This window comes from Falco punctatus (assembly GCF_963210335.1).
Source record: "Falco punctatus genome assembly, chromosome: 6".
Classification (NCBI taxonomy): Eukaryota; Metazoa; Chordata; class Aves; order Falconiformes; family Falconidae; genus Falco; species Falco punctatus.
In genome coordinates, this window is record NC_137585.1 from 30,875,850 (window position 1) to 30,896,972 (window position 21,123).

The 21,123-nt window shown below is 40.2% G+C and overlaps 1 protein-coding gene across 3 annotated transcripts in view; it reads left to right on the plus strand.

The window, feature by feature from the left end:
• The first annotated feature begins 407 nt into the window (after window positions 1-407).
• STAB2 (stabilin 2) overlaps window positions 408-21,123 on the plus strand; it is an 88,601-nt gene continuing 67,885 nt past the window's right edge. The window contains exons 1-10 of one of the 3 annotated variants that reach the window (XM_080394001.1): window positions 408-941; window positions 1,784-2,043; window positions 6,356-6,489; window positions 7,327-7,442; window positions 11,460-11,545; window positions 12,375-12,444; window positions 14,198-14,293; window positions 14,618-14,743; window positions 16,702-16,898; window positions 17,930-18,063. In XM_080394001.1, coding sequence (XP_080250127.1) covers window positions 1,960-2,043; window positions 6,356-6,489; window positions 7,327-7,442; window positions 11,460-11,545; window positions 12,375-12,444; window positions 14,198-14,293; window positions 14,618-14,743; window positions 16,702-16,898; window positions 17,930-18,063 — 1,043 coding nt within the window. In that variant the 5' untranslated portion in view covers window positions 408-941; window positions 1,784-1,959. Of the gene's footprint in view, window positions 942-1,024; window positions 2,044-6,355; window positions 6,490-7,326; window positions 7,443-11,459; window positions 11,546-12,374; window positions 12,445-14,197; window positions 14,294-14,617; window positions 14,744-16,701; window positions 16,899-17,929; window positions 18,064-21,123 lie in introns of those variants that run through there. The other 2 variants (XM_080394000.1, XM_080394002.1) reach the window with 2 other exon arrangements.

The following is a 21,123-nucleotide window of genomic DNA, read 5'->3' on the forward strand; positions in this document are numbered from 1 at the left end:
TCACCAACATGAGGAAAGGGTGGCTGTTCCTCCAAAGCAGGTAAAGCAGCCGTCACAGCATCTAGCAGGGAGGGGGTGCTTCCACATGAAGGGAGAGGAAGGAAAGGGAAAAAGGGTTTACTTCACACAAATGCCTATACGGGAGGTAAGAGCAGATAACAAGAGAGCTGATGTGTGTTGCTTGTTATCTCGATCTACAGGACAGGAAAGGGACGTGCTTGATTTACAGCTCCTTTCATCACTGTGCTGTCTGAAGGGGCAACAGGCAAGAAACCCAGCTGACCTCAAGCTGCTGCAGGAGCTGTCGGCTCCTGCCATCACACACACAGGGACCAGGCAAACACATTATGCCCAGGCAGCACAGACCCTGCCCACACCCAATAAGGCACACCTGCAGAAGAGGGAGGATAAGTTTTACTCCCAAACATTCTGCAGAGAACAGGATGCGTCCATGGGCTATCATCACACAGGAGAAAAGATCCTCCAGGATTCTGCTCTTTTGGAGAAAAGTCTGAGCCATTCCTTCTGCCAGGCCAGATCATCCATTGTAAGCAAAACTGAAGTAACATGAAAGGTCTTGACCTCAGAAAAGAGAAACGGCACTTCTCAGGGCCATACATACCGTCAGCACATACATCACAACCCCTGGCTGCTATCTGCTCTGCATAAACAAGAAGTTATTTACTTTTCTTGTCCTATAGCAGAAAGGAACAGGATCTGATGAGCACGCAGGAAACATCTTGCCCTGCCAAATCCTACTAGCAATTTTGCAGTACTTAGTTAATCCGTACAACAAAAGCAGACAAGTTTGTGTATTATACGTGTATCACCACTGAGTTCTTTAGGGAAAAAACCATGGAGTTCAAGATAACAGGCTACAACTGCATCAAACATTACATTTGTGGTCTAAAGGTGGATGCAGCATCTAGCCATGACTGCAGGTAAGAATTTGGGAGAAAGCACTACATTTGCAGCTGCTGTGGACTCTTCAAAAAACTTAAGCTAGCTTCAAAGCACAACTTTGTATTAAGGCACCCTTATGGAGTGCCTTCAAGTGACTGAAAAATGATAACATCAGGGTGACAAAGCAAAGCTGGCAAACTGGAGGCAGCTAAATTATTAGGTATTTCAGACATGAGAGAGGCTGCTTTCACAAGACTGACCAGAGCAGCAGCAAAGAGCAGCACTACAAAAGAGCTGAACAACTCTGAGAAGAAAGAGAAACAGTTTTGCTTTTGTCAAATCAAGATGTCTGTCTACTCATCCCTTCTAATCATATGCAGTAACATAGCTGAGTTAATTTTCCTCTGCTTAGCTCCAAGAAATCAGCCAAAACCATTTAATAAAAATAGCAAAAAAATTTTTTAGAAAAACCACCTTCTTATCCAGCTCACCAAAGCTGGAGGATGTTCTTTTGGCCTCCTCAAATAGTAGTATTTCTCCCAGAATCACATTCAGGAGACCCACCGTTATGTTATTAGGGCTGATAAGCCAACTTCCAGAGATCCTTTGCTCTGCCTTAGATCCGTTGAACAAGCATAGCAATGACAAGCACAGCAGTTACTCCAGTCCCCTATCCATGCCCACCTAAAAGAAGAAAACATCTTCTGTCATACTAGTTCAGTGTCCTTGGTTTTGTACTGTCAACAAGCTTCAGAGAGAGGGATAAATGAACAGAGCCCCGTCAGGATATCCTGTCATTCAGTTAGGAAAGGTTTATTCAGCTTTGCAGTGAAAACTTTCAGCAAAATAACCTGCGTTTTGGAATTTTTCCTGCCCACAGGCAAGCTTCACATGCTGTATCTTCCACTCATTTTCCTTCAGGAAGACAAGAGTCCTGTTAAACTATTTGCCTAAGAATGCAGAAGAAATAGCAGCTCTAACAAAAGACCATTTTACATCAGAATTTTAGTTCTCATGTCTGGAGGGCTTTGAAGGACAAAAATCAACTTCTTCACAATGGAAATAAATTCAGTTGTTTTATTCTTCTTGGGCTTTTTGGCTGCAGTGAAACTGTGTTTAACATCACAGGTCCCAGATGAGGTAAGAAGCAGCTTTTTATTTAAGTAATGAATTATTATATGTCTGTATTACAATATAGGGGTGGGGTTGTTTCACTGTTAGAGAGAGAACTGTTATCAGATACTGTCTCTTATAGAAGAAAAATCCACCTTAACAGTCACTGATGCATACGACACTGAATTATAAACTAAGAGCTCTGCAATTCTGTCATCTGAAATAACAGAAATGTATTTTTACTCCACATGAGAATTTAGTTCAAAGGATATGTCATAAGTAAAGGGAAAAGTCTCTAAAAATGGCAAATGTGGCAAAAGACTGTAGCTGAAACATTTGTTAAAAACAACAATAGAAAACAGAATTTCTGCTAAGTCAGAAGATAAAAGCAGAATTTTTTCCATAGTGAAAATTATCCATTCCACTAACCGCAAGGAGGAAAAGGTATTTCAGATAGATAGGGGGAAAATTCTAAGGGATTAAGCTAATGGAAGTAATTGTATAAAGTCATAAATTTAAGTAAAAGGTTTGTAGACTTTTGGGGAAGTGGTGCATTTGTCATGGACGAATCCTGTGGATCTGTGGAATTTCACAAAATCTGTTTTCACCACCCTTGTAGAGAGGCAGAAAGTGTTGGGGTACGTATCTGAACCAGGAGTTCAACAGCGAGACATTCACTCATCTAAACTGTCTCACAGCATGAGGCTTTAAATTACTGTGTTCTGGAGAACAAATACTTGTAGAAAAGGAAACAAAAGGACAGGGAGAAATTGCGGTGATGGGGTGGAAAGGGGAAGCCACTCAGGGGTTTTGTGGATTTTTTTGGTTGGGTAGGTTTTTTAAATGCTAAAATACTTTGAAAAGTACAAACAAGTGCTGGGAAATGCATTAAATGTACTCTGTCTCTAAAAAAAGAGCCACTAACAAATCACCTTTCTTCCATTTTCCCTACCAACAAAAAGGGAAAAGGAGGAAATGGGAGAAAGTGGAAATAACCCCACCATTCCAAAACAAATAGTGTTTTATAGCTGGTAGTAAGGAAAGGGTATAACTTATTTTCATTTTACCTTTTTGAAATCTCTTTGAATTTTCTCATTCCAAAAATGTAATTTTGTGGGGTGCCTTTTCGAGGACAACTTCTGCAATGAGATAATTTCAGCCACTCCTGCCAACAGCTTTTTCACTTCTGAACCTGAATATCCTGCAAGTCCAGCCATCTGCTCTTAATGGTTTACACCGAGCACCTGCGAGGAGCACGAGTTGGTTCAGTAACATACTTCTTTAAAGGCTCAAAAAAATCAGCCAACACTCTGAGTTTATGATTCTTCCACATTAACAGTACTGATTTGACTCAGCAGTAATGCTCCAAGGATTAAAGGTGCCTGGCCTGTGTGCATTTGTGCTTTGTTGGTTCTTGCTCTGGTGCTCTCATTAAGGATGGGACATTGAGGTGGCTGTGCTGGTGCTGAACAACAGGGTTTTGAAAGGCTTGAAGCATTCAACCCCCCTCGCGTTGGTGCCTCGTGAGGTCGCTTTGGATGGGAAGCGAGGTGCAGAGATGCTCTAGTTTAAATGCTCTGCTGAGAGGGCAGGGAGGCTGCTCAAGTCCTCCCAGCATGGCACTGCTCACCAGTTTGGCCAGTGTCTGATCGAGCTGTGTCCACATTATACCCACATCTGGAATAAGGTCTCAGTTTTATTTCAAAGATGCTTGAAATGCATCTATGCAACAGTAAGAGGCTTTACTAACCAAATACTTTAATGTTATCTAGATGAGATTTCAACAGTATATATTTATATATAAGTATATATAAAACAGAGATTTATAACGACTAAAATTTGACAACTAAATAGATGTTGCAATGAACTTATAACTGGGTGATGACTGTCAAGTGGAATCCCTCAGAACTCGTGAAACTTAATCTCCTTATCAGTGACTGTGTTACATCCCCACAATGTTCACTACTGAAACGTGCTGCTGTCACAAACATTGAAGGAAGGATAACTAACAAGGGGAGAAACCGCTGGGGTGAGGGTTTCATCCAGGACTACTAGGCTGTAGCACATACAGAAATCCTGCACAAGGTGCCAGTGTACCCACCCAGGCCAATCACGAGCTTCTGCAAAAAGGCTGCAGCATCCCACACATGCCCAGAAGGTCCAGTACTACCTGGACGGCACAGGGCTGCATTTGCACATATCTTGTTTGGGAATCCCTGGACAGAAATACTGGAGGATTTCCATTAAGCAACACTGCCATGGGGTCCATCCTTGGAAGTGGTGGCTTGGAACACGCCCTGCATAGCAAATGACCTGAAGCTCCTGCAGCGATGCTGCTGCACAAATGGTTAACAGTCAATCTGCCAAGGCAGGGGACAAAGACGACCTTGCAGGGGGAGCATGCAGGTCCCATTCATGCCCACAGGAATTGCCCAGACTGGGTCTGACACTCCCTATCCAGGTGGACTATTGACAAACTGGGCAGGCTCAGGAAGAGAGCTGGGAGGTGACTCAAGGATTGGGAAAGAGGAGTTACAGCAAGGGATTCAAGAAATTATATTTATTTAGGTGCACCATAAAAATGTACTTTGATCTCAGACTCTAAGCATTCATAGGAAGGGAGTAGTACACTGTAACAGAATAGATTTCTACCTGTCACACAACTACAGAAAAGCAACAACTGGAGACTGAAGCAAAACCATCACAGACAAATCATAACAGAAGTAACACACCATGGTTTGTTTCTCCACAACTGACTATTTCCAAATTCAATGAATACTTCCTAAAAGGTCTTCTTGTTCAAACTAAATTTGATACAAGAAGCTCCATTATCCTGTATTGTGCTCCTCTGGTATAATTGTCCTTCTGGCTTTATGATCTGGGAAATTACTTAAAATATCCACAGACAACTATTAACATAATATTTTGAAATGGATGCTGCTGCTAGAACTGGCCCTTACATACACACATGCACGCAGGCACACACACAGTGGACAGGCACAGTTTTTCAAGATAAATGTTAAGCATTTCCTCATGTTGCCTTGGTAATGATTCAGACATTGCCTTAATTGACTACTCGACTGCTTAATTGAAATCCCATTTAGAGAGTTAATTTCAGTTCTATTGTGTCAGATAGGAAGTTTCTCATGGTCGATATTGCTTGAGTGAGTTAAGACCACCTAAATGGGTCCATACTTAGAGAACAGTGGGTAAATGGTTATCTTAGAATAGAAAATGGAGCACTTCACAGTACTTCCTCTCCAATAATTATTTCATTTATTACTTTTTGTTGGTCTTTAAGATTATATTTTGCATTAGATTATTTCTCGCCATTTGTGGATTATGAACTCACTTCTATGAATACTCACCAGGAAGTAAGAAGATGAAGCCAATGTTAGACAGAATTCATCAGAGACTGTTTCCTTTAAAATAGGTTGACTGTTTTAGTAATAGGAAACAGATACTGGGTTTGGCACATAGACATTTTCAAATCTATGATTTCTATAATGACAAAATACTGTTGTCACAATACCCCTTTGCCACCTTCTCAAGTATTTTGTCAGATTTTCATTCTTGAAACTGGGACCTCCACAGCAAGGGGAGTGAGCCCTTGGAGTTGAGCTAGAGGACTATGGCCAGGTTTCCCAAGCTGGGCTGGTTCCTTCTGTGGCTTACTCTAGATCCAAAAAGAGGAGGCTGATCTTCTCAGATCTCAAATCTCAAATCTACCAGATCTGACTGCAAAGCTAGGTGTCATTCTTTTAAACCAATTTGGAAATACCGTCTGTAGTCTTTTAATTCACTGTGGTGGTGCTGATAATATGAAACAGCTTTTGAGAGGAACAAAGGCTTGTGCTGTGCTCTGTGTGCAAAGAGCCACAAGCAACTTCCTCCTCACCTTGCATTTAGTTTTGCCATTGACTGGAGAAGGCATTTGCCAGCACTTGTCTTTCTCCATCCTGCTCTGGGTTTGCACGGTAACTTCAGAATGGATGCGCTGTAGGCTGATGCTGTCTCAGTAACCGGACTCTTAAGTCTGCTGAACTTAGTATCTATTGATAAAGCATTCTTAGGAGAAATAAGACACTCAGAATGGTTTATCCTGCAGTGGTTGGACATATGTTGTGCAGACAAGACTACTGCAAAGTCCTAATATGTGGTCTATTACCTAGTTCGGCTCCAGAGCAGGGAGCTCCTGCTGAAATGCATAGAGCTTATGGCTGTGAGTGAGAACAAAGCAGAATTACATTTGACATTTTTCAGCAGTACCACTGCAGGCAGAGTTAAAGCAACTCAGAGAAGTTTTTCCTTCTTTTTAATTAATCTTCTCATATTACAGATGAAGAAGCAATGTGACCAAAAGCTTCTCATTCGAATGAAAACTCAATGTGTACCTTGCTCCTTAAACCTCGAAACCCAGTGCCCTGCTGGTTACACCAAAATTACCAACGGAACTGGGATACCAGACTGCAGGTATCTCTTCTGTCAGAGCTTTTCTGCATGAATGTTGTTCTCCATGAATCAGAAGATGTTAGTTCATGTTACAAATGCTGTATTCTATGCTATTTCCTTAAGGAACATATACTGTTGGCTTCATTAGCTCCAGAACTCAAGCTTCACTCAGAGTACCTCAAGCCTAACATTAATCAGCAAATGGTGTAAGAGGAAAATAAACATTGCTATCAATGGCCTGTCAGATGTTCTTTTAAGTGATATCATAAAATCACTTCCTTGTTCATTCTGAATAATTGATATGAATTATATATAAATATTATACAATAAATATATATTATCATATAAACTATATTTAAACATAGTTTATATCATATATTCTCACATAAATAATATTTTTTAAATTGCCAGATTGGGGAGGGGTGGGGATTGAAGGGCAGGAAGATATATATCAAAACAAATCTGAAATCTTGCCTTTCAGGTTAAAAAAAAAAAAAAGAAAAGCAGTATTTTAGGGAAAATGTAACTATTTTGAGCTTACTTAGCATTTAAAGAACCTTGATATTAAATAATTTTTAAAATACTATTTCAAATCAAAAGTAAGCAAAAACTGCTGTGTTTAGGTTGCAGAAATAAAAATAAAAGATAAATATACTATGCAAATGAAACAGCTGCAAGGATTTTTGTAGACTTTGATGTTCAATGTATGTTTAAATGAAGAAAAAAAGGCAGATCAACGCAACTAAGCTTCAAGTACTTTGGTCTGACACTGAAAGGAGGAGAGGAGGTTAAGAATTTCATTTTTCCCCATAGGAGACTTTTAAGTACTTTACAGCAGCTCCAACTTCTTTTCCTCAGGTATTATCTAGAAATGAAAATGCACACACTCTCTTTTCTGGGATGTCGGCATCATTGTACGAAGGAATTTGAACAACCTGAGTGCTGCCAGGGACACTGGGGCCCAGACTGCATGCGTAAGCTTTTTTTTTTTAAAAAAAAAAAATGGAATCTGAGTTGAAGCAAAGCAGTGATTTATCTTCTTTTCAGAAACTATACCTGTGAGAACTTTGGTCCTCAGAGCTTATTAGAGGAGTAGTAATAACGAGCAGTTTTCAGCTAAAACTTAGAGGATTTGGAGAAACACATATTCCAAGACTAATCTAACAAGAAAAATTAATAGAAAAATTCAAAAGACTCAGGGAAATCCCTTGGTTTTGAGATTTTTAGAACAAATCATTTCATTCAATGCCTCCAAAATGATTTTTCATTTAGGAGTATCTTCACAATGGATTTTTAAAACCGAGATTTTAAAACTGCAAGTTTAAATGTTTCATTTTATGTCAAAAAAACCCTCACCTGCATCCAAATCATTCACAGATCTCTTCTTTAATTCTTTTTTTTTTTTTTTTTTTTGGATGCAGGGAGGGTCTTTTCTTTCAGCTCAACTTGGAACAGTTTTTCCCTCCAAGTTTTCTGAACTGCCCACGTATGCTGAAGGCCATTATGAAGCAGGGGTAATCAGAAGTGCCTCTCCTTCCACTGCCCCTTCCTCAGGAAAAGCCTTTCAGCATCCCCACAAGTGCATCACCCCACAGGCTACTGAGAGGGGCATCAAGACCTGCAGAGGAAGTTTTTCCCTGCCCAGACAGAGAATTTCCTTCTTTAGTTAATGGGGTCAAGGTCTGGTTCAATGTCCATGAAGTCCTTTTGTCCACAAAATAGATTTTAAAAAAAATAATAATTTTAGCCCAAGCTATGATTTGAATTCCAGCCATTTATCTACTAAAGCAAAACAGCCAAATCCCAGCTTCGAGCTACTTCTGTAGAAAAGACAGGCAAATAGCTGAGTATGTAGCATGTGGTCATGTCTTCTTCTGAAGATAACTACTTGTGTGGTGATTTACCGTCTTCCTACCAAATGCAGTCTAAGTGCCTGGTACGAGGAAGGTAACTCTACACGTGATCATCACCCCATTTCAGGGTGCTCTGGGCGCCACGCGAGGGGCATTGGTGTTTCCAGAGAGGGGCAGAGCTCTCTGCCCCTGAGCCAGAGCCCTGCCTGCACCACCGCGGGCAGGAGGCTGCAGAGGCAAGGAAGCCCTCTCTTCCTTTGAACAAACTTCCTGGTCCCAAAAAGCAAATAATCAAGGTCTCAGCATTGTTTCTGCTGTCATTTGGAGGAGGAAAATAGCTCTTTGCATTATCACAATCTCTCCAAGAACATACGACATGCCTTGAAATGTTTGGAGGAAAGCCAGTCCTTCCTGAGGCCAGAGAAAAATCCCTGACTAGGGGTTTAATTCACATTTAGCATCTGACAGTAATGACAAAACTGGCTTTTAAATAGCACTCTGACTTCCTTAACAGATAGCTCATTCTGAAACACACAGTGCTAATGAAAGATGTTTTGTCCCACTCCCTCCCCACAAAGCGCCCCAAGCCAACCAGCCACAGAGGAATTCCTTTGGTAAAAAGTGTAAAGGAAAAAGGGAAAGGTATGGTGGGGGAAAGGTCCAGGGGGAAAAAGCACAGCCTTTTAACACTGCCAGTATCATCCAGCCACAGATACCACTGCTAGGGGAGCTCAGATGTCCCATATGTGTAACCAATGAGCTTCAGCAGGAGCTCAGCTCAGGTTCCCACTCTGGGCAAATATTTCCATGGCTCCAAAGCAAAGCCTGGGGACCAACTGAATGGTGCATGGTATGAGCAACTGAGTAAAAAACACTGTAAGAATAAAGGAAAAAAGGAGGAAAAAAAAAAGGCCAAGAGGAAAGATAATAAATTTAATTCTATCAAATTATATGCTCCAAACTACATCTCTACAAGTTCTACCCACCACTTCAGCCTGCAGGGAGACAGATGAAAAGAAATAATCCCAGAAGCTGCATTTGAAAACACTTGGGAATTAAACTAAATTAAACTATGAGGCAAAAAGTCTAGTAGATTTAAGCTCTTTTGGCCTAGATATAAAGATGTGGCCTTCATACTCTGATGGTTGTAAGAGCTAAGCAGAAGCATCTCTTCCTTACTACTTTTTGGAAAACGTCCTCAAGAAAAGCAAAGGTCTCACTTCTCCCCAGTACCAGGGTGGCAGCAGGGGGCTGTGCCACTGTCACTCCAGTGTCCCGGCACTGCCTCCTGCAGCCCCACCAGCCAGGGGGAAGTGCTTTATCTGCCTGACCAAACTCATACAATATGGTAATTTGCTAAACTTCGGATAAAGCTGTCCCTTGGTGCTGGTATCAAAACAAGAGGCAACAGTAGTGAAGACAAGGGGAAGTGTAATGAATGCCAACTGCAAAAAAAGCTGTTTCATCAGCAATTTTAAAGTATCCTGTCCTAGAAATTATACCATAAACTCTGAGGTTTTGCTTTCTTTGCACATCAATTAAAACATCATTGCAGGTAAAATTGTTTCAATTCAGATCACGCATTAAACAGTTTGCATCTGTGTCAGTGCTAAAGATGAAATTTACTTATCACATGGTAGCCAGAAAACAAGATTCACTAAAAGTCACTTTTTAAAGATTAAAGTATTTATTACTTTACCTCATTTCTGCTTATTCCATCTCAATTCTTAATAAATATTTTTATTTCAACATGCATGAGGCAAACTGCACTAAAATTTTCAGCTTTAAATATATTGTTTTTTCACAAGAAGTTTACTCAGATCCGGGGGACCTCACAGACTCATCATTAAGGAATAAAATAAGAAATACTAAAAGATTGGTATAAAGCCAAAGTCATCACTAAAATTAGGTGTATACATATACACACCGATTTATCTGCTCATCACTGTCCAAAACAAACTCATTTTCATGAAAACCGCCACATCACTTAAACGCTTTAAATCAGGATTAAGTTACTCAGTGGGAGCATAAATCCAGTGATGCCTATTTCCACTCACACAGAACAGAGACTCTTTATAAGCAATAAATCTACCAGTAAGGCACAGCAAAGAACCTATGAGGGCAGTAGGAGTTTGACACATTTAGATAACAACCTGCATCAGGATTATGGCACCTAACGGGAACTCCAATTGCGGGAAGGAAGGGCTTATAAAAGGGAGTTAAATCATTTCCACAGAGAGGCTGACAACTATAAAAAATGAGGATATCCCTACTAGTGAAAAAACCTGAAAGAACAATCTGACTAAAAATTACTGTAACATGCATTTCCTATAGGTGACCTTTCAGTAAAAATTTGAATATTGAAAAATTTTGGCCAAAAATTAAACTATTCTGATTTAGAAATATGTACCTTATCCTCTCCTGCTGGCTAGGGTTTTGGGTCAGATCCTGTCTCACCTGATATATCACTGCCTGTAGTCATGGTTTTAGCACCAGAAGATCTAACAAGCATAGTACATCTTCAGCACAGCGGTTTTACTAGTGACCACAGCCCACTGGACAGAAGTGGGTTACGGGATACCCAAATTTCAATTTCCAAGATCGTTTGAATCAAGTATCATAGTCTTATGGGAGGTAGCAGGGAAAAGGAAAAACTTTCCACATAAAGCAAATACAATTTGTGGGGAAAAGAAAAAGGCTTATTTAAACTCTAACTTAGCATCAAATATAATTCTAACAGAAAATTTTCAATCAATCAGAGCTGTATTAACACAGAGAAGCAGCAGTCAGGCGAACTCCACCTGTATCAAAAAAGCTGACCGTTTAGAGTGGCTGCAGATAGAGGGGGATCAATGGGGACAAAATCAATATGGTACTAGAAAAAAACTATTTTTGGTGCAATCCTTTGATTACCATCACTAGCTTAAGTTCCCAGACTAGAGAGGGTGATGCTCTCTCCGCTGAAGCTGAGATTCTAGTGAAGAGAAGAGATTCAGACAGCTGCAAAACAGCAGCCATCACTCGAGGTCCTTGCCTGGCCCTAAACCCTGCAGCCTCTGCGGTTGTCACCCGCAATGTGCAAGGGAAGCATAAGGGTCAGAGCAAGCTGGCTGGTGGGTTAAACACTGTCATTTCCAGCATGTCCAGGAGGAGCTGCGTCACCATGCAACAGGAGAGGACATTGCTCCCAGGGTATAAATGGGGATGGAACATGCACTTGTCAGGTATGTCCTTTCTTTTAAGCGAAAAAATGTAGCAATAGCATGTAAGCTTTGCTAAGAAATAATGCGTATTCCACTGTGTAGATACATTAAAGGAAAGTATTTCAGAAAGAGCAGAGGTGATCTGCTTGGAGTTAATTTTTTGCTTGGATCACACTAATCTTCACACTATTATTTCTACAGATTTGAGCATGTTCGGGTTAAATTATTAAAAAGTTCTTCCATCTTGCCTTCCTGAAACAGGTGTTTTGAGTTCCTCTGATTTTTGGAGTGTGCTATTACCTATGGCTTTTTGCCCTAATTAGAAAGCACTTATACTTGGGACTATAGTCTCAATACAATGTTCCTTTGCATATGTGCTTATGCAGTGCTTCATAACTTCAGTCAAAAAGATTTAAAAAAAAAAAAACAACCTTGATTTTTTTTCTGCTTCCCCCTCTACTGGTTAATCTTTCCATTACATCAAAAGCACACCTCCTGGGGACACATGAAAAAGAGACAGTGAGAAGTAGTCAGAAAATCCAACCTAACAATTGTAAGAATGATTTGGGCATTAGGCTTGGTTATGGTTCTTTATTGTGAACCTGATATTCACAACATCTGATTTGAAGTGTAAGATCTAAAAAATATTTTTTAAAAAGGCAGAGAGAGGGGAAAGAAAATCATTCAAAAGACATCTTCTAGATTGAAGTAGTTATTTCTGATTTGCTGATTGAGCCTTTTGTGTTCTTTTGGCACCTAAGGATGCTGTTTTCAGGCTGCTAAGCATATATCTATCTGTATAGAGGTAAATGAGAAACTTAAGGTTTTATCTCTGTTCTGTAATTCACAGAAAGGGTTTGGTGGGACAGCCTGTGAAAAATGTGCTGAAGACAATTTATTTGGTCCTCACTGCGCATCAGGTAAGTTTGAGCTTTCTTTATTGAAGTGGGGAAAAGAAGGTGAGTGAAAGCTGTGCTCAGACACTAAGAAATCACAGTGAAATGGGTAAAGGGTCTAAGGGTTTCTCATCAAGAGCTGCTGTCTGCTTCAGGGAACACAATGGGAAAAGAAAATAGGCAGCTACTCGTTCATGGTGGGGCTGGATTCAAGTCAGGACCATACAAACACCCTCAGTGTAGCACTACAAAAATATCTTAATCTGGTCTTGAATACCTTTGTCAGATAAATTGGGGATTAGAATCATCCGTGTGTTCCTGCAGCTCTGCCTCCCTGTTAACAGATTTGTATAATATCTTTCAGTTCTGCCTGTTTCTTAAAGTTTTCTAGTATTTTATTTACCTTCCTGACCTTCACTGAACATTAAACTGACAAATTGGAAATCTGCCTGAAAAAATAATATTAAGAAATATCTCCTTCTTTAGTGGTAATATTTGTTTATCTCTAAGTAAAACTTTTTTTGTTCCCTCAAGATCTACATAAAGTTACTTCTAAAAAGAGTCATGAATGGCCTCAATTTAAATAGTCTGTATTGGTCTTTCTACACTAATCCTACACCGTTGCAGTCTCAAAAGCCCTTTTTCCAGCTGTCCACTGGATGCCAGTGTTGATACACAGAAATATAACCGAGTCAACATTTTCATGAAAATAGGGCACTTGAATGAATTCAATATCCTAAATGTAATTATTTTCCAAGAAGCTACCAGAGGACTCAACTGCATATTAATTTAAGCAATATTTTACACATCAGCTTTCTGATATTCGAACTTCTCCAAGTTTTCTAAGCATCTATAAATACTGTGCATTTGTGACTAACTGTTTTTCAGCAATATCTTAGCCATTCCTGGTTTTTATATTAGGACTATTAACAGAGGTAAAATGCTACTAATTAATTAGTGTAATTGATTTCCATGAACACAGGATACATTTGTAAAGGGAAAAGGATACACCACATCACCACAGCTTAAACATGAAGTCAACAATACAACTCTGTACATCTTAAAGGCCTTTCCAAGCATAACTGTAAAGGGCCTTTTTAAACAGTATAATTATCATAATTGAAACAGTTATAACTATGAAGCTTTTGAAGTATACTTAAGGCTTAAAAAAACACTTATAAAAGGATCTCATAGTTGCTTGGACTCTGAATACAGCATCTTGAGTGCATATTGTGACAAGGTTTATAACCAGAAATGACAGAATATAGGAACAGGACCAGAACAAAGCCTGAGACCTACACTGTGATTAATTATCCTTTCAACCAAATAAATTCTGTTTAGTGGGGGAAAAAGGTTACAAAACTCATCTCTTCTGGAGGTGTTTGAGACAAACAGAATTAAAGCAAAAATTAGCAATTTGTTAACAGTTATAAAAATGGTCTGTTACGTGTTATATGCAATTTTGGCTCAAGACTGCATGTCAAATTTTACAAGTTTTATGGCATTGGCAACTAGTCAGTTTGGTGTTTATAGTGTGTGTCCTGAAGATTTTCAGATAGTATTAACAGCCTGCAGAAATCAGTATGTTATTTCCTGATGTATGCAACTGTGAGTATTGATCTTCTTATTAGTGGAAACCTATAAATTCAGGAACTCAGATCAAAGCTTGGTTTGGCCGGAGCTGTTGGCCAGGACACCATTTGCTATGGGTAACCACTAACAACGTCTTTCCAAACACCATTATTCTTCAGTAAATCCAATCCCTTTCTCCATACAGTTTGCAACTGCGTTCATGGAGTATGTGACAGTGGAATTACAGGGGATGGAAGATGCACTTGCCTGTCTGGATACAAAGGGCTCAGCTGTGATCAGCGTAAGTAGATTTTTTTCTATATAAGATATATTCAACAGCTCTGATACAGTTAGAATCGGTAGGACAAATGTCAAATTAGTCTCAGGTTAGTGACAGTTAGTCTCAGGTTAGTCACTCTAGGGAGTCAAACATAACACTGAACCTCAAGCCCTGCATGTGAGCTCCCATAACTATCGTCACCTCTTCAGTTGCCAGAAAAATGATGACAGCAATAGGATTGATGGTCCCTAGATCAGGCATACTTTGAACCAGTATACTGCAGAACGCAATGCCTCTTGCCACAGTGCACAGACACAGCTTAACCTGTCACCCTCTGTCCCTCAGCAATAGCTGAATGTGAGGCCTTGCAGTGTCCTGCGAACTCCAGATGTACTGCCTCAGGCGAGGATGGAGGACAGCTGCAGTGCACATGTCTGCCCAACTACCATGGGGATGGTACACAATGTGAACGTGAGTAATTTTCATGTCCACGGAGATCTTTGTATATAACATCATTAGTATTACACAGTTCAGATATTGAGTGCGCTTTTGAACCAGATCTCACCATCTAATTGTTCTTGGGTTCATATTCCAAAGCAGCCTCACGCACAAACTAGATTCCTTCAGGATGAGACTAAACCCTAAAATGTGCTTCAAAAGCACATCGGTCCAATGCTAACAAGCTTCAGTCCATGCAATCAGACTAGTAATCCCTCTTGAAATACATGGTGTGGATACTGGGTCATCAGTGCTTACAAATCCATTCCTATCATGATCCTCTACTTGAAAAGGTCAAACTCATAGTTTGCTTCCACAAAAATCAACAGCAGCAACCAAGGGCTTATATTTATTGAATATCTATCATGTGGTGGCTCAGCTTCATCACTAAGCATAAACTCTACAGACAAGTAAAGCTCATTTCAGCTTTCCTGGTTTTCATAAAACAAAGGTAGTATCGCTCCAGCTAGAGGTAAAAATCTACCTAAAAGTTGTCTTTATAGACTCCTTAACTTGCCATTGAATGCTCAAATTAACTGTATTACAAGAGTCCAGATTTTCTTTCCCGTAGTTACACTATGTCTTACTGCACCAGCTCTTCTTCTAGACCAATTGCAATAAAGAAAATGGTTGTATCTGATGCTGAAAGCACTATTTAGCAAATGTTGGCTTGGATCAGGCCACAAATAAAATACTTCTTATCCTGTCTGGGAATATTTACATTCAGTCCTCTTGGTCCTAACTACAGTGCTGTCCTCTCTGAATAGGCTTGAACACCATTCAAAAGCAAGACATCAGACAGTCACTCCTCAGGGAATGTGATGTTCTTCTAGTAGGCAGAGCAGACAAGTGAGATACAAAGAAATTGCAGCAACTAGCAGAGAAGGAGGATGCATGGATGTTGGTGCTCTGTCCCAGAGCCTTTAGATACTAAGGTCACCTGTGGCTTAAGCCAGTGACTTTTATATTTGACTGTCTGGGAAGCAGAGGACAAGCAGCTCCAGGCACAGCTAAGTACATAAGTGAAAGTAGCAGCAGCTGCCCCAGACTCAGCTTGGAGGTGGCATTGCTTATGGTCAGTTTGAGCATGTGAATATGTGTGCATGCATGATTTCACACTGCAACAGAAAAGGCGGCCTGGAAGAGCAAAGCTGAGCATTGCCAATTCTCTCAGTCCCAGCTGAGGGGGAAGAAAAGGGGGAAGAAAAGGGGGAAGGCAGGGGAAGACTGTGAGCAGCACCACCTTCTAGGTGAGTCTAGGGCCTGCCACCTTCTAGCTACATGTGCTTGACCATAACCTAAACTGTACACAAAGGTGTGAAAAGATGCTCTCCAATCACCGCTGGATTTTGAACAACAGTATCCCTGCCTTGAAAAAAATTGCCTATGAAAATAACTAGTGAGCTTCCAGTTCAGTCCTGAAACTACAGCAGTGTGGAAGACTTGACTAAAGTACTTGCTGGCCAGTTTTCCACATAGCTGAATGGATGACATTATATTGTTTAATTACCGGAAAGAAAACAGTGAAGGCCTATTGTATTGAGAAATATTTTCCAACTGATCTAACTCATGTTTAAAGCTTGTATAGACCTTGTATCACGTTCCTGACCTTCTCTAGTTAAAATCCACCAGAGAACACGGAAATAGTTGTGATCTTTTAATGAGCACATTACATGTTTTAATCTGTTTATAATTCAACTTGCCAGGTTAAGAGATCATTTCTGTTCAAAAGCAAACAGCTGGTTGCTATGTTAGCATAAACAGATTCCTCCCTTCTGCCTTCATGCCTCCACAATACTTTGGACTTGGCTGTTATGAGAAGTTTAGTCTACCCAGGCTTTGTTTGGCATGGAGGTGCTCTGGCAAATCCTTGTCTTCAATTTGAGTACTGCAGGCAACAATTCATTTACTTCACTTCTTTTTTTCACAAGCTATCAACCCATGCTCCCAAAAGGTCTGCAGTCCTAATGCCAACTGTGTTTACCTTGGACCAAATCGGCACAAATGTACCTGTCAAGACGGTTACAGAGGAGATGGTCAGGTCTGCTTACCTGTAGACCCTTGCCAGGCAATATATGGGAATTGCCCTGCACAGTCCACCATTTGCATCTACGACGGTCCAGGAAAGGTTAGTGTTATATGACATTTCTTACATCCACTACCTAAGAAATAATGGTTTCTGTCCAAAAAGAAGCCATGAGTGTATTGGGAACAAGGGAGACCAAGCTCAACTCCTAGTTTTGACATAAACCCTGCCATTGACCTGGAGTAAGCCCCTTTACCTCCCTTCTCAATGTACGTATACCATGCTTCCCACTCTGAAAATGGGAATGGCAATAGTGTTCTTTTTCCTAGAATATTTTGACTCAGATTTGCCTCCCCAAAATCAAGGCACTGAAACAAAGCTTCTCCCAGTTAAATTTTGTCTCTCTGACCACAGAGGGCTTTATGGGACTGGTAGGTCCTTACACAGGTACCAGATACGTGCCTAAAGTTAGTGTATTTAGGAAAGAAGTAATCTGTGTCTTTGAGGACAACTGATAAAAGGCGCTGTATAAAGGCCGCATATTATTCATGCTGTTGGGAACCGGCTCAGATTTCTGTGTGTAAAACTCCCACCATCAAGAAAGGGAGACTTCAGAGGACTATGCCTTATTTGCCTAGACACCCTGAAGAGCCAAAAAGGGACTCAGTCATCCAGGGTCATCCTGCAGTTCATGGTCATATAAGTTTCTTCTCTCAGGGGTGTCTCAGTGAGCTGCATGTGGCCAGCACACACAGGCTGGCGTGTACAACAGCAGTGCTATACACCTCATTCATTTATAGTATGTTTTGGTACTCATTCTGGGAGGTAGAGAGGGCTGTAGGAACAGAGGTAAAAAAATTGACCTACCCACAGTGCTTTTAAATGTTCTGTGGTCACAGCGGTGAATGTACCGGGCTTTATCTGAAGGAAATTTACCTGAGAGTCCATAGTTTTCTGGAGTGGATAAAACCTAGAAGGCAGTTGTATAAATATGGATAATCTTTACCTTGCACCTAACCTACCAGGTGATTAACTAAGGCTCAGTGTCTTTAAAGCCTAGTTCCAGAAAGTATGCTGAAATCCACAATCTGTGCATGTCTAATTTTTCTCTACCCTCTCCCACCCTGATTTAGTCCCACTGTGAATGCAAGGAGCATTATACAAACTTTGTACCTGGGAAAGGATGCAGCATGACGGACATCTGTGAAACAAACAACACCTGCCATAAAAAAGCTAAATGCTCGACAGTTGCACCAGGACGGATTACGTGAGTCTTTTTGCTTGTTGAAGCTTACACTCAGTCTCTCCCTCCTCTCCCTTGTAAACAGGCTGCCAAAAGAACTTGAGTGGATGAACACATCCTGAAGTTATCATTAAGGGTTTCTTGATCAAGGACAAATCCCAAGATTTAATGGGGTCAGGGTCAGGCAATTAGCATAGTGATTGATTTCATCAGACCAATTGCTAATACCTATTAAGTTTTATTTTCGTAGCACTCAGAGGTCATTTCTACACTTGTAAATAAAAAGAACCAAGACCTCTTTTCTGTTCCTCAGGGCAAGCAGCATCGTCTGGCTCACAGCTAAAGCTTCCTCTTCTTCCAAAACAGAGTAACTGCCTCTTGGCAGCAGTCCCTGGCACACACTATACCTTCAACTGTGCCTGGGTACTGCCTGGGAAAATGCTGCATGATGTGGGACAGAAACATGCCAGGCAGCATGCTAAAAATTAATCAGCATTAATTATCATGGGATGGTGCTGGAACCCTGGCTCTTTTTAGTATAGTATTGCAGATACAACTAGGGAATCTGAACCCCATGTTGTAAAAGCAAAACCGACCTCGGCAGATTCCTCAAAGCCTCGAGTCAAGCAGATGGAAAAATGCAAAACCTCTGGCAGAGTTTCTTTTCCTGTACAGAAATTTGCTACACAGATGTTAGGAGGAAGGTCCGTTTTAACACTAAACTTAAGAAAGCTATCTAAACCAAAGAATGTGGACAACAGGTTTCTATAGCCCAGTGACGGCTAGTACTGGGTTTAAAGAGATGTCCCTGAAATGCTAGTTTTCAGGAGCTGAGAGTTTGAATGTGAAAGACAAAACAGGCCATTAGCCGTACGCTGGGAACAAATTATTTATCTTATAGATCTATAGACAGAGGCATTCACTCAGGACAGTATTCTTATTGCCAGTTCTTGCTTCATCATGCAGCTTTCTCTTACAGTGTAATATCAACATCTTTTGTGTAAGCTATTGTGCATTTCAAAGAGTGTAGTGTACTACTTCATGTGCACTTAGTATATACTTACACTCTACTTAGTATAGTAGAGTACTACACTGCATAACACGAGCTGAAAACCTAAAATAAAATTCCACATTGCATCAGGACCCTTCTTTCCTAATTTGTCACCGGTTCACTGTTGCAACTCAAATTTCAACAGCTGAGGAAGTTTTGAGAATTTTAGAATGGTTAAATTAAGAATTTATGAATGGGGAGAGAAACAAGCAATCCAAATGCTTTGCACTTTGTTCATTCAATGACCTTTAATGTCAAAAACAAAAACAGAAGAAAGGAGTGGGATTCAAATCAAACTAAGACTATCTATTTGGCAAAAAATCAAAACTATGCTGAATAGTTTCCAACTAAAGAAAACCTATTTATGAAAAAGGAACTTTTCAAAGAAAAACACTGATCGGTAAATGTGGGCACAGTGAATTGCTTCTGGTAAATGACAGACACTTACTGTATTTTGGCTGCATCCCAGATTTTAAAAATATTTTGGAGAGCTTGTTTTGGTAGGGGGTTTTTACTTCTTTTAAAACACAAAGGTGTAACAGAGGCCACAAAACTGTGTCGCTTCCTTTATTTTGTTTTTGGTCTTGTTTTTTACTAAAGATGCTGTTGTGCTGTTAGGGTCCCCCATATGGTCGCTTCTACTTTCTCCATAATCAAATTATTTCTACAGGAATAACTCTCTCATACAGACAGAGATTTAGAAAAGACAAACATTTAGTTTGTGAACATAACACAGCAACCTCCTGGAAAATCAAGATTGTCTCTGTTTTCTGTTCCCATATAGATCTTTCTTGAGTGAATGCTAACACTTTTTTTTTAATTTTTTTTTTCTTCAGCACAGTAATTACGTTCAGCTTTACCCAGAAGCTACAAAGCTTCAACTGGTGCAGAATTACACAGCAAATTAGACTATAACCTCACTGATTTCCAAGCAGACCTGGCCATCCCCCAGCTAAACTTGACTATTTTCTTTTTTAATTCCACTTTTATTTTGACTCTGACTAGTTTTCGATGTAGAAATTAGTAGCTTCCTAAACCAAAAGTCTATTATACAAGTTTCAGGTAAAATGGAGACAGAAAACTAAGCTCCCCTCTTGCAGAGCGATACAATTCTCTTCCCCCTCCTGAGTCAGCTGAAGTAGTGACAATTCCCATCTTTTTGAGTTCCACCTAACTGTCCATGCAGCGTATAGTGAAAACACCAAACAACTAAGTTTAAGTAGTCCAGTAAGGTTTGCCGTAAAGTTGTTCCTCTTACAGACACCCAGCCTGCACAGCATGCAGTGCATTCAAAGCAAAACCTGTAGAGCCATGTGCAGTATGAGCTGCAAACCACATACTTCAGACAAAGCTGAGACAAAACTGATCTAGTCAGTCACCCAGTTGGTCCTTCCTGAGTCTGGCCGCACAGAATAAATAACTTCATCAGAAGGGGTGAGGGGACGGACAGGCTGAAGTGTTCAATCCCATGCAATAGGTACTAATCTGTAGTTGCTAAATGGTTTCCTTTGGCAGTCAAATCCAAACTGTGTTACTGGACACCCACTCAGTTTAAGCAATATTGTCCTCAGAAAAGAAGTTTCAAATTATGTAAGTTATTCTGCAGTTCACTGTGCCCCTGAAAACGATAGCCAAAAAAATTGCTATGTTTAGCCACCTGCTTCTTTATGACCATTTGCTGAAAAAGAGAGAAGAGGTTTATTTTGAAACATTGACCTGATTTGTGCAGTATTTTAAGGGTAGCTCCTTTTTTCTGCTATACTATTTCTAGTATATATAGATATATATACACCATATATTTCTACTATACTATACTGCTCCTTTTCAGCCTCAGTTTTTTTCTTTTCTGCTCAGAAGTGAAGGTGGCTATGTGCATTAATACTGCAATATTTACTTCATCAGAAGAAAGGGTCAGTTCCCAAGGAGGAGCTGCTCCATTCTCCCAGCCCTAACCCCTTCATCTGTGCTCCACAGTCATACCATCTGCCCAAGAGATCTGCTTACAAAGAAGAGCACTCACCATCGGAATTACA